General features: G+C 45.9%; 1 protein-coding gene across 4 annotated transcripts in view; it reads left to right on the plus strand.

Annotated features, from left to right (window-relative positions):
- NPHP1 (nephrocystin 1) overlaps nt 1–15,363 on the plus strand; it is a 69,625-nt gene that overhangs the window by 4,430 nt on the left and 49,832 nt on the right. For 3 of the 4 annotated variants that reach the window (XM_006258099.4, XM_019480105.2, XM_019480108.2), the window contains exons 3-11: nt 642–702; nt 1,570–1,706; nt 4,754–4,943; nt 6,683–6,784; nt 8,239–8,342; nt 11,052–11,094; nt 11,616–11,700; nt 12,834–12,928; nt 14,003–14,131. In XM_006258099.4, coding sequence (XP_006258161.4) covers nt 642–702; nt 1,570–1,706; nt 4,754–4,943; nt 6,683–6,784; nt 8,239–8,342; nt 11,052–11,094; nt 11,616–11,700; nt 12,834–12,928; nt 14,003–14,131 — 946 coding nt within the window. The remainder of the gene's footprint in view (nt 1–641; nt 703–1,569; nt 1,707–4,753; nt 4,944–6,682; nt 6,785–8,238; nt 8,343–11,051; nt 11,095–11,615; nt 11,701–12,833; nt 12,929–14,002; nt 14,132–15,363) is intronic. The other variant, XM_019480106.2, reaches the window with a different exon arrangement.

The following is a 15,363-nucleotide window of genomic DNA, read 5'->3' on the forward strand; positions in this document are numbered from 1 at the left end:
TTGTCCTTCTCTCAGCAGTCATTCTGAAGAGTTGATCACCATTATTTTTTTTTAAACAACTGCTTAAATATTGGTAGACAGTTATAATAATCTCAGTTCCTTTAACCTTTCCTTACAGATTGTTTTCTAAACCTCTTATTCTCGTTCTTACCCTCTGGAGTCTCTTGAGGTTGTCTATATCTTTTTCAAATTACATGTTTGAACTCCCAATAGTTGAGAAATGCAAAGTGATGAGGGGGAGAGACCAATGTTAGGTCTCTTGCATGTACCAGCAGCTAGAGTAGAACCTGAATACTACACAAAGTTAGCTTCCTTAACATCCCCCTCTTCTCATAAAGAGGAGGGTTTGCAATGTAACACAGGTTATACTGGGCTGCAGCAGACTGCTGTGTGAGACTGCTGCAGTGTTACAGCACAGAAGGGGCACCTTTAAGGTAAAAGCTGCAATAATCAGCTGAGCACCTTATCCTTATTTTGGCAATCCACTGTGAATGATGATTGTATATATAATTATTATACACACTGAGGCCTTAATTTTATAAAGACCTATGTACTTACACATTTCAGTAATTATGCTTGGTTTTGGTCATTTCTGTGTCAGAAAGGAGAAAATGCAACCTTGTTGTTTGATTTCAATATAGATGTGTGGAACTGAAGAAACTGGTGGATGAAAATATGCATACCCTTAAAAACTTGGAAAAAGTAAGTACTGGGGTTAAAGCATTTTGTGTTCCCCAGAGTAGCTTGGACCATGCCAAACTCTGGCTATATAGCAGCTATTCTGGCTGGATCAAGATCTTGATGGGAGTCCTTGGGGGTTAATTTATTATAATCACTACATGATTACATATTTCTGAGTGCTTTGGAATATGAAGTTCTGGACAAGAAGTGTTTATCAGCAGTACTTAATAGTATACTGATATTTTAAAATGGATTCAAAATCACAGAGATAAGATTAAAAGTATCCATGTGTACCTTTCTCTTGGCTAGATGAAAAATGAAACCCCTAAGCCAGTGGTTGCCAGACTGTGGGTTGTGACCCCAAATGGGGTCATAACATCAGTGGGTGGGGTCATGGGGGTGGGGGGCTGTGATTCAGGAGTGAGGGGTCATGTTGAGGAAATGGGGCTGTAAATGGGGTCATACTGAGGAAAAGCTTGTGAAGCACTGCTTGAAGCAGTTCTCCAACTGGGGGCACAGATTCCAAATGGGTCTCCAGTAGTTATGAACGCTATTTTGAGCTTGACAGGCATGTGTTTATACTGACAGACGTGGGGCTTACAACCAGAGGTGGGGTCTGAACTGGAAGTGGTTTGGGAATCTCTGGGCTAGAAAATATCAAGGAGACTTGACAATAACAGATTTCAGGGTGGATATCCCACAAACAGGGTTGGTAGGGAAAAGGACCCCTCTGAACTCAGTTACTTAAATAACATTGGCACAGAGACCAGAATGTATATCTTAGGCAGAGAAGCAGGAATTAGCTGGGAGCATAAAGTAATTATAAAACCATATATAATGAGGGTTTAGCGTCCTTTGACCAACTGTATGTGGGATTTTTTTCTTCAGGCTGATGAACCTGCCCCTGTAGGAAATTATAATCAGAGGAAAGAAGAGGAAGAAAAAGAATTATTAAAACTCACTCAACAGCTGCAGAAACTTGCTGCAGTCTTCAGTCATGAAAGTGTATCTAAGGATTACACTATGTAAGTAGTACAATTAAGCAAATATACCACAAACTTTCATATTACATTTTTATAAACATGGTTAAAGAACAAGAAATGGGTGTTTTCACTGTGTACTGGACCTTCCTTACATATTGTACTTGCTTAGGCAGCTGAAACTGACACTGTCTAATTAATGTGAGAGAAAGATAAAGTACCAAAAAATTCCATTTAAAATGTTCTGGAATCACAGTTTCCTTTCCTGTCATCTTATAACACACCCATTCAAGATGTTGATGCATAAGTGTTCCTTTAGAGCAGGGGTAGGCAATGTTTTTTGGCCGGAGTGCCAAAACCTCCCACAATGCCTACCTTGGAAGCAGCCAGAGTGCTGGCATGCCAAAAAAACAAAATGAGGTCAGGGGGTACATGGCAGGATGCCCTGCTTGTGCCCCTTGCCCCCCACCCAAACCCTTTGCCCCCTAGCCCTGCTGCCCTGTACCTGCCTGGGCTGCTCCCATGGAAGCCCTGCTGCAAGCAGCCTGGGCTCCATGGCCGTCAGCAGCTTCCCAGAACCTGGGCCAGCTGCAAACATCTGCTGCCTCTTGCGGCCCCAGCTGCCTCCCAGCCCCAGACCTGGCCCTGGACTCCAGGGAGGCAGCACATACCAGCGATGCTCCCCTCTGTGCTGCCCTTGAGGCTTCTGCAAAGCAGCGTTGGAACCCGGCGCGGCGGTGGGCACAGAAAGTTGCCTGCTCCCATCTCCCTGCTGCCCTGCCACGCTTCCCCTGCGTGCATGGGAGCAGCATGGGCGGCAGCACAGGGTTGTGCGCCTCGCTGCTGCCCGCACCTGCAGGGGAAGTGGCAGGGCAGCGGGGATCTTGGAGCAGGCAGCTATCTGCGCCCCCTGCTGTGCCCTGCCGGGCCGGGTTGGAACCCTGCTTTGCAGAAGCGGCAAGGGCAGCACAGCGAGGAGCTTTGCCGGTATGTGCTGTCTCCCCGGAGTCTTGGGCCGGGGCCGGAGAGGCAGCAGAGGTTTGCAGCTGGCCCATGTTCTGGGAAGCTGCTGACAGCCATGGAGCCCAGGCTGCTTGCAGCAGGGCTTCCATTGGGAGCAGCCCGGGCTCTGTGGCTATCAGCAGCTACCCAGAACCAGGGCTGGCTGCAGCTGGGAGGATACAAACAGTTGCTGCCGCCCCAGCCCCAGCTGTTTCCCGACCCCGAGCTCCGGAAAGGCAGCAGGTACTGGCAGCCCTGTTGTGGCTGGGGGCGGGGAGGCAGCACCTATTTGTAGCTTCCCAGCTGCAGCCGGCCCCGGCTCTGGGTAGCTGCTGATAACCACGAATCCCGAGCTACTCCCGGCAGGGCTTGCAGCATCCCAGCTGAGAGCAGCTTGGGCTCCCGGGCTCTGCACCGGCGCGTGCACCCGCGCCTCTGAGCCAGCAGTAGGGGAGGGGCCTGAGGCAGCGCAACCCTGGTCTCTCCCCCGCTCCTGGCACAGAGCTGATGACTGGGCTCCGGAGCCCGGCGCAGCTGTTTGTAGCCAGCCTGGGCTCTGGGCAGCCTCCCCGGAGTCTGCAGCAAGCAGCAGGCAGGCTGCAAACAGCTGTGCCGGGCTCCACAGCTCTGGCCTCAGCTTCATGCTGGTAGTGACTGCACGCACACCTCGGGGCAAACAGCAGGGCAGCACAGCCTGCTGCGAGGTGTGCGCACAGTCACTACCAGCATGAAGCTGATGCCGGAGCTGTGGAGCCCGGCACAGCTGTTTGCGGCTCCGGCTCTCTAGCTGCTGCCAATCATGGAGCCTGGACTGCTTGCACCAGGGCTTGCGGCCTCCCAGACACCTTCTGGGAGCAGCCCAGACTCTGTCGCTGGCAGCAGCTACCCAGAGCCGGGGCTCGCCGTGGCGTGCCAAGCAAAGTGGCCTTGCGTGCCATTCTTGGCATGCGTGCCAGGGGTTGCTGACCCCTGCTTTAGAGAGATCCTTTCTTTTCTGTGACATTTTTTGAATTGCTGCTCCCTGCTGCTTCTTGCTTTTGCTAGATGGTGAAACAGTGAAGGTGCTGCAACCATAAACACAGAGGCAGCAGCACAGCAGCAAAAGGTGCTGAAGAAAGTTTCTAAGGTCCCTGGAGGCTGGAGCCCTTTGGGGATTCAGGTGGGAATTTAGATCCGAGAGCTGTAAGGTATTAAAACAAAACACACAAAAGGTTAGACCTATCTGAAACATGAGGAGGGGCATAGGCATATTATAAGCTGGTAGGTGCTTTGCAGGTGAATGGGCAACAATAGTGGCTGAAGAAGCACAGTTCTAGTAAGGGAGGTGCTTTGTTGACTGCAGCTAACTGAAAGGTTAATATGACTGAAGGTTAATGTCCAAAGTAGAATGTTACCGTCTGGAGCTGGGAAAAAGTATACAGGCTGCAATCCACAAAATGAAGGGTTCAAATGTGTTCATAGTTTGGGAATTTCTTCCTAGCCTACTTGGAGTGTTGAGACTGTGAGAGAAATTGTCTGATCAGGCTCCCAATCTGGAAAGGGATCACCTGCAGACTCTCTTAACCCGAACAGGGCTCGTTTCCCATCTGCGACTCGAATAAGCAGGAGACGAGGGTGTGGTCTTTTCAGTTTATTCGGCCTAAGGTCCCCTGTCCCCGTAAGGGCAGAGAGACCCCGACTGCAACTCAACACATGTATTTATAAACTTTAGTTACATAAGCTCCTTCATAACGCATGCGCAAAAACTCAGCGGAAATTACCAAGATGGCTTGTCTTTGCTCACCCCACATGGTTGGGCCCAATCACCTTACTTGCCCGCCTATATTGACAGATCATGGCAATCTCACTGCAAGGTTGCATCAGCCAGCATTGACCAAAGGTCATACAAAGGTCACATTAACTTTCCAGCAATTTCCAACAATATTTTCTAACAAGACTTAGGAATGAGAATCCTGCTTTGACTTAACTTCCCTTCAGAAAAGCAAAATTACAAAGAAGATTGTTCCCATTGCTGTGTGCTGTAAAAAATTCTGGAGAGAAGCCATTAAAATAAGCAGTTGTAATAAATATGATGTATCGCTCTTTTTTAGCGATAGAGAATGTCAAAGCGGTCATCACATAGAACAGGAAAATGAGGAAGAGGATGAGGATGATGAAGTAGAAAGTAGTGAGGAGGAAGATGAGGTGGAAGATGATGAATTGGAAAATCAGCCAACTATTAAAGAATGTATCACTGTTGGTGATTTTGATGCTCAACAGGAAGGAGATCTCTCATTTAAGGTAAGCATATGTTCGTAAGTATTACAAAACATGTTCCAGGCTGTTTCTCACACTTGCAGCTCTGCACTAAGATGGTGACTAATCACCTCTCAAGCCACAAGGCTTCACCATGTTCCCTGCAGGAGTCAGAAAACAATTATTTTTTCAGTAATTGGAGGTTGTTGCTTTTCTCTTTGAGTTAGGGGTGGAACATCTGGGCATCTCGTATTTAATCCGTTCTCTGCCGTGGTAGGGCCATGGCATCTAGGATGCATCCACATGCATGCTTTAATAGGCATTAGCTTATTTTAATGCGCGTTAAAGCATCACAAAACACCATGCTCTTTAGCTAATGTGCATTAAAATAGGCTAATGCTCCATTTTCTAGTACCGTAAAATGGAGGTACTAGGTTTAATGCGCATTACCTAAAGGGCATTAATAAACATGTAGATGCACCCACAGCCTGTGGAAAACAACAGTTTAGTGTCTTGAAAACGAAAATACTTGAGTTAAATTAAGTCATTGGGCTCAAATACAGGTGTCTGGATGAAGTGTGGTGCTCTGTGTGTTATACAGGAGGTCAGATTAATTGGTGTAATGTCCCCCTTAGGGTTAATACATTTTTCAAAAAACGCCTTTATAGTGTTTAGTTTTCAGAATGGTCATAAAGCACAGTTTGGCTGGATGCCCCAGACCTTTGTTTAAAGAGATCCAGGAAATCACTGCCTTCTCCTAAGGGGAGAGCAAGTCCTATCTTCTCAGTTTGTGCTCTTCATATGAAATATAACCTCAGAAAAATTTCTCCTCTTGAGCTGCTTTGATGTTGGGCCACCTCTAATCACTTCCTTGCACCTATAATTTTTTTACATCAGATTCAAGTTTTATGTCTTTATCTTTGCATAAATATTGGCTCTTTCCACACCTCTTAATTGTTTGTCCTTGGTGCTGTTTTTATTTCCTTTAACAGCTCTTGCCATTGTGCCTTTCATGTTGCCATTATGCCCAGGGTCACTCATTCTCGTCTTGTGATGATTCTTTCATCTTGCTTTAATTGTCAGTAGTCCCCACATTCTTTCTATAGGTCTCTTTAATAAAGTTCTCTATAACCTCCCTTACCTGGATTGCTGCACTTTGTTTAATCTTCCTTTGGAAGCTACTTGTGTGCTCCAGTGTTCTAAAAATGATTAATATCTCATTGCAAATGTTGTGATGGAGCTCTTTCAGGCCAATTTTTGGAGCAAGACGTTCAAGAAAATAACATAAAGATTTACACTTAACACTGAAATGCATATGCAGTCCTAAGGATAGTTTAACAAGTTAAGGAATTGCATGGGATGAGTTAGAATGGTGTGGTTGCAAACTATCAGAGTTATCTGAGGCTTGGTCTCTTGTTTCTTGCCAGAAAGTGTAGCACTGTGCTTGGTTCCTGGGTGGGTGGGGGGCCATCTAGCAACACTTCCCTTTGATTCCAAGTACAGATTTTATGAACAGGCTTTGAGAATGTTCTTTATAGTTGGACTCTGATCAGCTTCTTGGCAGGTATCCTGGCATAGCTGATGTAGGGTTAATTATGTGTGTTAAAAGTATACATATGTATATTTTTATTCATATACCCCTACATATACATATATCTCCACCCCTACCATGAGAAGAATTTGGCCAATAGCTGTTTCAGGAGTAATTGTTAAATATTTATGTATTAATGTATTTGTGTCTTTTCTCTTTCTTTTCCACCCCCCTCCAATCTTCATTGCTGAAGAAAGGTGAAGTTTTGCTCATCCTTGACAAAAAGCCTGATGGTTGGTGGATGGCAGAAAATTCCAAAGGAGAGAGAGGCCTTGTTCCTAAAACCTATCTCGCTGTTAGTATGCTGCTACCTTCTTTCATTTATTTACACATCCGTTATGTAATGGGTGTGTATATGTTTGTACCTATCTGCAGATAGTCACTAAAACATTTCTCTCTTGTTATACAGAGATGAGCTGTACTGATGTTACATTCTTTTGTAAATAAAAGCGGCATCTTGAATACTTGAAATATGTTCCTGGACATAAAGGGGCATCTGTGAATGCTTGGTAGTGCTAATGCATGTTTCATATTATGAACCTAAGGAACACTTTCAAAGGCTACTTTTAAACTTGTATTCTAAAATTTTGGTCCCTCTGAAGTCTGACCTAGATTCATTTATGGCATACATATACATATGCTGGCCAGATTAATGATGTGCAATCATGATGCAGAAGTATGAGTGTATAGTTCAGATGACTGAGACCAGTCTTGAAGTCTGACCTCTGAGTTCATATCTTGCAGGCCAACTCACTGTAGTGCTCAGGATCATGTCTGAGAAACAAGCACTGCCCACTCACTTACTCTACACCAGGTGTTTTCAACCTTTTTTAAGGAGCGTACCCCTTTTGGGTACACTTCTGGTAGAGTTGGGGGCAGGGATGGTGGCCAGATGTGGAGCAGCGGGGGCTTGCCTGCGGCAGTTCAGGGTGGTGAATGGTGGCAGCGGCCACTACATGCGAGCTCCCCACCACTGCGTCTGGCCAGGTGGGCGGTGCCTGCGTGGCCCGCAGAGGGGAGCCGCTGCCATCCCTCTCTCCATCCCCCCCCAGCCCTGCTCCTGGGAGGCAGTGGCACGGGGTGGTGGGTGACGGCGCTCTGTCTCCACTCGCCCGCCCGCATTCACCCCCTAGCCCCTTTTCAAGTATCAACATGTGCTCCTGGTTGACAACCCCTGCTCTACACACATCCAGCAATATTATAAGGCACCATTACAGCTTAGGGAGTCCCAAGTATATGTCTCTTTGCTGCTCTCAGGACCTCTGAGTTTTCTATCCAATTGCTGGACTTGGGCAGTTGTAGACCAGGAGCTGGTGAGTAGGCAGGACTTGTTTTTCACACATCAATGGCAGGAGGCAGCATAGACATGGTCTGACTTTTGTACCCTCTTGCATTACACTGGTGGTCTGTCCTGTAAAAGAACCCTGCAGTGCATGGCAAAGAGCTAAGGTTCCTTTTTACCTCAGCAACAGGTGAATTTTCCCCTCCAAAGATGTCTATTTTGGATATAATCTCTTTTGCTCACATGGTAAGTGGGAGAATTTTGCTGTAAGAATTTTTAAATTCCTATATGTAGCAGCTGAGATATTTTAGTATCAGGGTGTCCCATAGATGTCAGTGTTTCTACTCACTAAGCAGAAAATATCCACTCCTAGGTATTAGCAAACACTGTGATGAGAGTACAGACTGGTCTTAAAAAATGAACTAGAAAGTATATGAAATGCTTGACAATCCACATGTTCATTACAGGTCTACAAGAAAGAGGGACTAGAGCAAGAGCCAAGTGAAGAGGAAACTGACGATGACATCGAGGTAGTAGATGAAACAGCAGATGGAACCAAAATTAAAGAAAGGTAACATGGGACAGCTCTGGAGGAGATGAAGCAAAACAATCTCCCTCTCCCTAAATTAGGTGATAAATTATTTAAAATTCGAATGCCCTTGGTTGATCTGAGCCAATTGCTTTTTTTCATACAGGAACCAGATAAGTTTGTTATCTGGTTTGTTCCAGATGGACTTGTCAAAAGCATATTGTGCTAATACAGGGTTGGGCAATTATTCTGGGCGGATTACCTAGGGCTGCTTACTCAGTTTGGGCAGGCTGTCGAGGGCCACATGGGTAGCCCTGCCCTGTGACAGGTGCCCCACCCCTTGACAGGTGCCCTGCCCCCTGGTCACCACCTTGGGACCAACGTCCCAATGTCTTGGGACCAATGTCCCAGGGCCAGCACCGGTGGGGCCCAGAGTGGGGTACAGGCTGGGCTGCACCAGCAAGGAGAGGGGGGAGCTGGCCTGGCTCCATAGAGTCCCTGCCAGCCAGGACCCCGTGCTCCTGCCACCCTGCTCTGGGCCCCACTGGCACTGGCCCCGGGACACTGGTGCGGGCCCTGTGCTCCCGCTGGCTCCCCACCTGCTCACACCCAGTGCCCCCCAGCCCTGCAGTACAGGTGGGGGGCAGTGCTCAGCCTTGACCCCCTGCTCGCCATCAGGGAAGAAGCTGGTGCTGAGCATGGGGAAAAGTGGTCCCTTGCCTGCCCCATGGACGGTGCTTCGTGCTGCAGCCTCTCACAGCCCACGCGGAACTGTCCGGAGCAGTCACAGGCAGCCTCGTGCAGGCTGCAGGTGGCTGCAGCACGGGGCGCTGGCCATGGGGTGGGCGAGGGGCCACTTTTCCCCATGCTCAGCGCCAGCTTGTAACCCGCCCCACTGCCAGCCTGGCAGTGGGGCAGGTTACAAGGTGGTGCTGAGTGCGGGGGGTGGGGGAGAGACAGCAGCCCCTCCCTGCTCCATGCCTGGCACCCCGCGCTGCAGCCGCTTACAGCCTGCCTGGGGCTGCCTGTGCCCGCTCCAGACAGCCCTGGGCAGGCTGCAAGTGCCTGCAGCATGGGGCGCCAGGCATGGGGTGGGCGAGGGGTTGCTTTTCTCCATGCAGGGAAGGAGCCTGGGAAATAACTGAGCGTGGGGGGGAAGCAACCCTGCCCCACACCTGATGTCCCACGCTGCAGGCACTCGCAGCCCGTGTGGGGCTGTCCAGAGCAGGCACAGGCAGCCCCATGTAGGCTGCGAGCAGCTGCAGCGTGGGGCACCGGGCATGGGGGGGGAGGGGCCACTTCCCCGCTCTTTCCCTGCTTGGGGTCCCCCCCTCCACTTACCTGGGCTTCCCCTGGGTCCTACTGCATTCATAGCAGGAACCAAGGGCAGAGAAATATTAATTTTCTACTTTTTTTTAGGGGCCCTGCGGGCCGGATAGAATGGCCCCGCGGGCTGGATTCGGCTTGCAGGCTGTATTTTGCCCACCCCTGTGCTAATATGATCCTGATTCTCTGTTCCAACAGAATGATGGGTCCTGTTAGTGGGGGAAGCGGTGAATGCAATGGATGTCATATTGAACTTTGTTACATATTTTGACACCGTCTTCCACTGCATTTTTATAAGTAAACCAAGGAAATTAAAATGGGGTGGGTGCATAATTGGTTGAATAGTTAGCCCAAAGAGGTCATCAACAGTTCAATGTCAAACTGGGAGGAGGGATCAAGTGAGGATTGTCATGGGTCTGATGCTGTTCATTATCTTCACTAATTACTCGGAGGTTAGAGTTGAGACTAATCTTATTAAATTGGTAGATGACACCAAGCTGGGAGGGGTAGTAGACATCTAGGGTAGGCTTAAGATTCAAAATAACCTTGATAAATTGTAAAACAAATAAAATATAATTCAAGAAGGGAAAGTATGACCTACTGCCCTTGGAAAGAAACAAGCAAATGTAAAATGGGAAATGAGTAGCAAGGTTGCAGCATTAGAAAAGCTGCTGGGGGTCATGATGGATCATAGGCTGAATATAAGTTCACATAATATCATTGCAAAAAAATAAGACAAATAAATCCAAGTATGCTAGTAAAGGGAGTGTCATATGCAAATCACATAAAGTGATTATTATTCACTTTATTTAGGAGAGATGCAGTCTCATTGGGTGTGCTGTAACCAGTTTTGGGTACTGCACATCTAGAACCTAGACAAGTTGAAAAGCAGACAGCAACAAAAATGATTAGCAATCTAGAAAATATGACACAGAAAAATTGGAACAAGTAGGATTATTTAATCTAGAGGTTGGAACACTGAAGGGGGATTTTCTAAATGTTCAAGTACTAAAAGGATAGCAAACATTTTGTTTTATTGCCAGTAGACATAGGTAACAAGAATTAAAAAGTTTAAATTGCAATAAGGGAGAATTAAATTGGATAATAGGGAGAACTGTCTTAGGGTCGTTAAACACTTGAGCAAATTATTGAGAGAGGTTGTGCAATCTCTGTCCTTGGACATTTTAAAGCACAATTTAGAGAGTCACTTGTCTGAAATGGTTTATGCCGAGATGATCATACCCTGGAGTTGGACTGGGTGACCTGAGATCCCCTCCAACCTTATTTTTCTGATTCTTTGTTAATGAACATACCTACTCAGATAAATTATTGTTTTACCTATAACAACTAGTTTGACTGTTAATTCTGTATCATTGATATTATTTTACTTTCTGATATCCTCTGATTTTTCCATCCTACCTCCAGAACTGATTCTCACTGGAGTGCTCTTAGGAAAGCTATCAGAGAGGTAGGTATATTTTTTGTGATATTGCTTTAATGAATCATTATGTTCACTAATTACTATTTGGATTTGATATTACGGTACAGTATAGTACTTTTTGTTAGCAAGGAAGGGACTCAGAAGTTCATTGTTTCTAGTGAAGCAAAGTGAGCGAGTACTTTGGGGATTAGCACTAGGACACATTGCTAAATAAATGCGTAATAAATTAGTGTATCTAGTTTTTTTCCATTAGTGCTACTCAGTCAACTCTTGTTCTAAGACTGTGGTTAATTTGATATTGTACTTTGCTATGCTGATTTTCTCTAACATGAACTCTGCTCTGATAGTGAAGTGTGAGCTTGTGTGAGGTGAGTCTAAGGATGTGTCTGGTAAGGGGCCAAAATAGCCCTTAAGATAAATTTGGGGAGGGGAGAAGTAAGTGAAGCTCAAGATCTGTGTTCACCTTTGTGACTGATTCCTCAGACAGTTGAAAATTAGGATAATTGGTGGTTAATGGAAATAGCAGCCAAAAATTCTGTTTTGAATAGAATGATGCCATTGATGTATTGGCAACCATGGGGGCTGTTCCTTCAGGGTTCCGGCCATCAACACTATCCCAGTTGTTTGAAGAAGGTAAGATTTTCTTACAGCAATTGCATTAGAAGAGGCCTGAAAATTAGTGATGAGTATATGATCTGTTTAGAACAGTTTAGGTTTCCTATTGTTGAATTGTTTTTGGAACAGTAGAGTGTACTACATTTTCTTGGTTAATCTCTTCATTCAACTGGATGAATGCTGCCCCTATGAAGTCAGTGGCAAAACTTGCATTGACTTCAATAATTTCACCCCTAAAAGGGGAGAAATCTCATAGACAGTTCCTGCAGATCGTAGGTATCGAACATACAGTGCACCGGCTGGATCCAACCCATGGAGCTGTCCTCTGTGGCCTGCCAGGCTACCACTGAGCCACCAGAAGCTGGGGGCATAGCTAGGGGGAGCAGCCTGCCACAGATTCCAGGCCCCTTGGGCCCCAGTGGATGTGGCAGTTGGCAGGAGGAGGGTGCATGAGGGCTCTCCAGCCACTGAGCCTGTTGCTACTGCCATGGCCCCACCTGCTGCCTTGTGCTGGAGCTGCTGCTATGTGCATCATGCCCTATGCCAGAGCTAGAGCTGTTGCCACAGCAGCACAGGGCACATGGCAGCTCCAGCTCCAGCATGGGACACAGAACCAGAGCTGCACCAGACATTTCTTGCCAGAGCTATCACTGCATAGGCTGGAGCTCTTTATTCCCAAGACTAGATCTAGCCTGCAAAGAGCCTTGTGGTCTGGATCCAGCCCAGAGCACAAAATGAGTTTGACATACCTTAAAACTACATCCAGTCAATAACTTTGCACTGATGTAATGATATGCCAGTGACATGGTGTGTAGTATTTATGCTTTCTAAACAAACACTGGAGGCCATGTGCTCTTTTTCTTCTTTCTTTTCATCCTTAATTTCTCTTTAACATTCCAAAAAATAAATGGATGTCCAAATATTTTCCAAAGAGAACCAGCTGCAAAGGGAGCTTCCAGCATGTTGATAGCAATATTTTCTTAGTTTCCTTTTAAATTTATTTTGTACTAAGTAATAAATGTTCTCCACCCGTAGCACCTGTATTGACTAGCTGGTTGTTTCCACATAACGAAAAAAATCTAATAATAAATCTATTCATGGATGGAGAGTGGAGAAAGAAGTGTAAATAATAAGTCACTGCCTTCTTTTAGGGAATCAGTTTCGAGCCAGTTACTTCCTACAGCCTGAACTTACTACTTCCCAACTGGCTTTCAAAGACTTAGTGTGGAACCCTGAAAAAGGCTCAGTAAGTAACTAATACTAATTGATACTATTAGTACTATAGTGTCCCTTTTCAGGATATAGTTTTTGGATTAGAGCACAGGTGTCAAACCGTGCAGGCAGTAGCAATGGTGGCAGCAGCTCCAGCTGGTACTCAAATCCAAGATGAGCATTTTTTCCCCCCCATTTCCCTATTAAATATGGTACTTTTCCCAAATCTTTGCTTACTCCTGACCAATGGGAGAGTCTTCAGCTTCCTGCATTAAATTAGCTTGCTTCTTCCTCGTTATAGATATGAAGTATGATGACATGTTATGCTTGTTATATAACTGTTATACATGAACTGCACCAACCCTTCCAGCCTATGCTTCACACATTCTCATTCCTGCCTTATGTGAGGATATGCAGTAGGCCATAGGCCCCTAGTTACATATTCAAGATGGAAAATCCATGGAAAGTCATTAAGTTTTGTCCCAAATTTTGTGTGGCTCCCTGTAGAATTCTGGAAAGGTGAGTGGGGTGGAATGGGTGCATCCAACCCAGTACAGAGTAGTGGATAAGACTTTGGGTGTTAGTAGTTATTAAAAACATGTATACATTGTATGAATAAACAGCCTATCTACTACAATAACTGTCACTTGATAGCATGTTTTGTTGGGCCTGTTTAGATCATTTTTTTTATAACCATATTCCTAGCTAAATTGATGGAGGTAAAATACAGCTGTTTTTAGGCCAGATGCTTGTAGATCCTACCCGTCCTTTAAACTGTTCCCATGTTTAGCATTAATTGGCATATTTGTTGTGGACTGCTGCTTATTAAGCAGTCTGAGCAGAAAGGCCAAGAAAAAATAGCATGAAGATTAAAATATATTCTTTTCCCCTCCTGGGGATTCCTTAAAGTAGGGATGAGTAGTGTTTTGGGGGAGCTTCAGAACTGGTACTCATGCTGTATCTATAGATAGAGGAATCCGGTTTCAAAGGCTTCCACTATGGTGCTTTTCATCTTTTACTCATTAAATTATAAAACGCACGATTATACCATTGTCAAGAACCACATGTAATTTAACATTTTTTTTCTTTTGTTTTGTTTATGATTTAGATTCAACCAAGACCAACTCGAATATCGCTGATTATAACTTTATGGAGCTGTAAAATGATTCCTCTTCCTGGAGTGAGCATACAGGTTCTCAGTAGACATGTCCGACTCTGTCTTTTTGATGGTAATAGGGTGAGTTGCTTTGATTAAGAAAATAAAAATACTAATTTCCCCAAAAGAGAGGTATTGAAACACGATTGCCCAAATCTTATTTTGCCTCTAAGGAATGCTGCTTGGGTGCCCAAAAACTGCCTAAGGCACTAAACTAATCCTGTTCCAACCTCGCTGTAGTCTGGATATCATTATGATACCAAATTCCTCATATGTCTTTTAGCAGCCTCCATCTTAGACTAATGCTCTCTTTACAATTTCCTGCCTGACTAGATTTGGCCTAATGTGCATGCCTAGAAGCAATTCAATGTGGCCACCTGACATCACTGGGAAACCCTAGCTGTTTGGGCTCCTGGCTGGCAGGGGGTGTCCTAGGTTCTGGTTCTATTTATGCATTTTCCATTATGCAGTTACTGGCTAAAATAGATAAAGAGCATTGGGAGTTGAGGCCAGAAGCTAGAGCTCTCATCTCCCAAGTGTGGTGGAGCCTTCTCCGGACCACAGGGACACTCCCTCTTCAGGACACTTCTAGCCCCTTGATTCTCACTTTTGCTTGCCCAGTGACCCAGCAGCCCTAGGTTCCTTAGAGCTCTTCTGAGGAGGTGGAGTAGAAGTGACTTAAATATACTGGCCAAAATCCTGTTTTTACTTTATGGCTACCTGCTTTTTTAGAAAGTATAGTTTATGTAATGTAACTGGCTACCTACTGTGGTCCTGTAGTCTGGCCCCCTTTTTCTTTCTTGCTTGGTTTTGCCTGTCATGTCTTGGTGTTGAGATGTTTTTCGTGAGGCTGTCTTTAAGGAACCTAAGCTTAGGCTGTAGGTACCTTGTCCCGCTATCCTGTCCCCAGCCCTGAATCTGACAGGGCTTCACGGGGTTTCACCCCCCTCTCTCTTTCTCCTGTACACCCTTTTTGCCAGTGGGTGGATACTCAGCCCTGCCAGGTTTCAGTTTGACTTAGTCCTCCTTTTTGTCCAGGCTCTGGTCAGTCTGAGTTTTGGCTTCCCTCCCTGGTTTCTAGCCCCCCTCACCTTCCCCCCACAAGCCCTTAATGCAAGTCTGAAAAAAAAAACAAACCTAGAAAAGCAGGCCCACACCAGGCTCTCAAGACAGTCTATGGTCCTTGGGGTACTCAGCTTCTTTGGACCCCTCTGGTATTACCCGGACCAGTTCTTTGTCTGTTTGGGCAAACTTACCACCCCCTTTTGGGGCTTCTCCAGGGTGAACATAAAACCACCCTCCAATTTTTGTAT

This window comes from Alligator mississippiensis, chromosome 1 (assembly GCF_030867095.1).
Source record: "Alligator mississippiensis isolate rAllMis1 chromosome 1, rAllMis1, whole genome shotgun sequence".
Classification (NCBI taxonomy): Eukaryota; Metazoa; Chordata; order Crocodylia; family Alligatoridae; genus Alligator; species Alligator mississippiensis.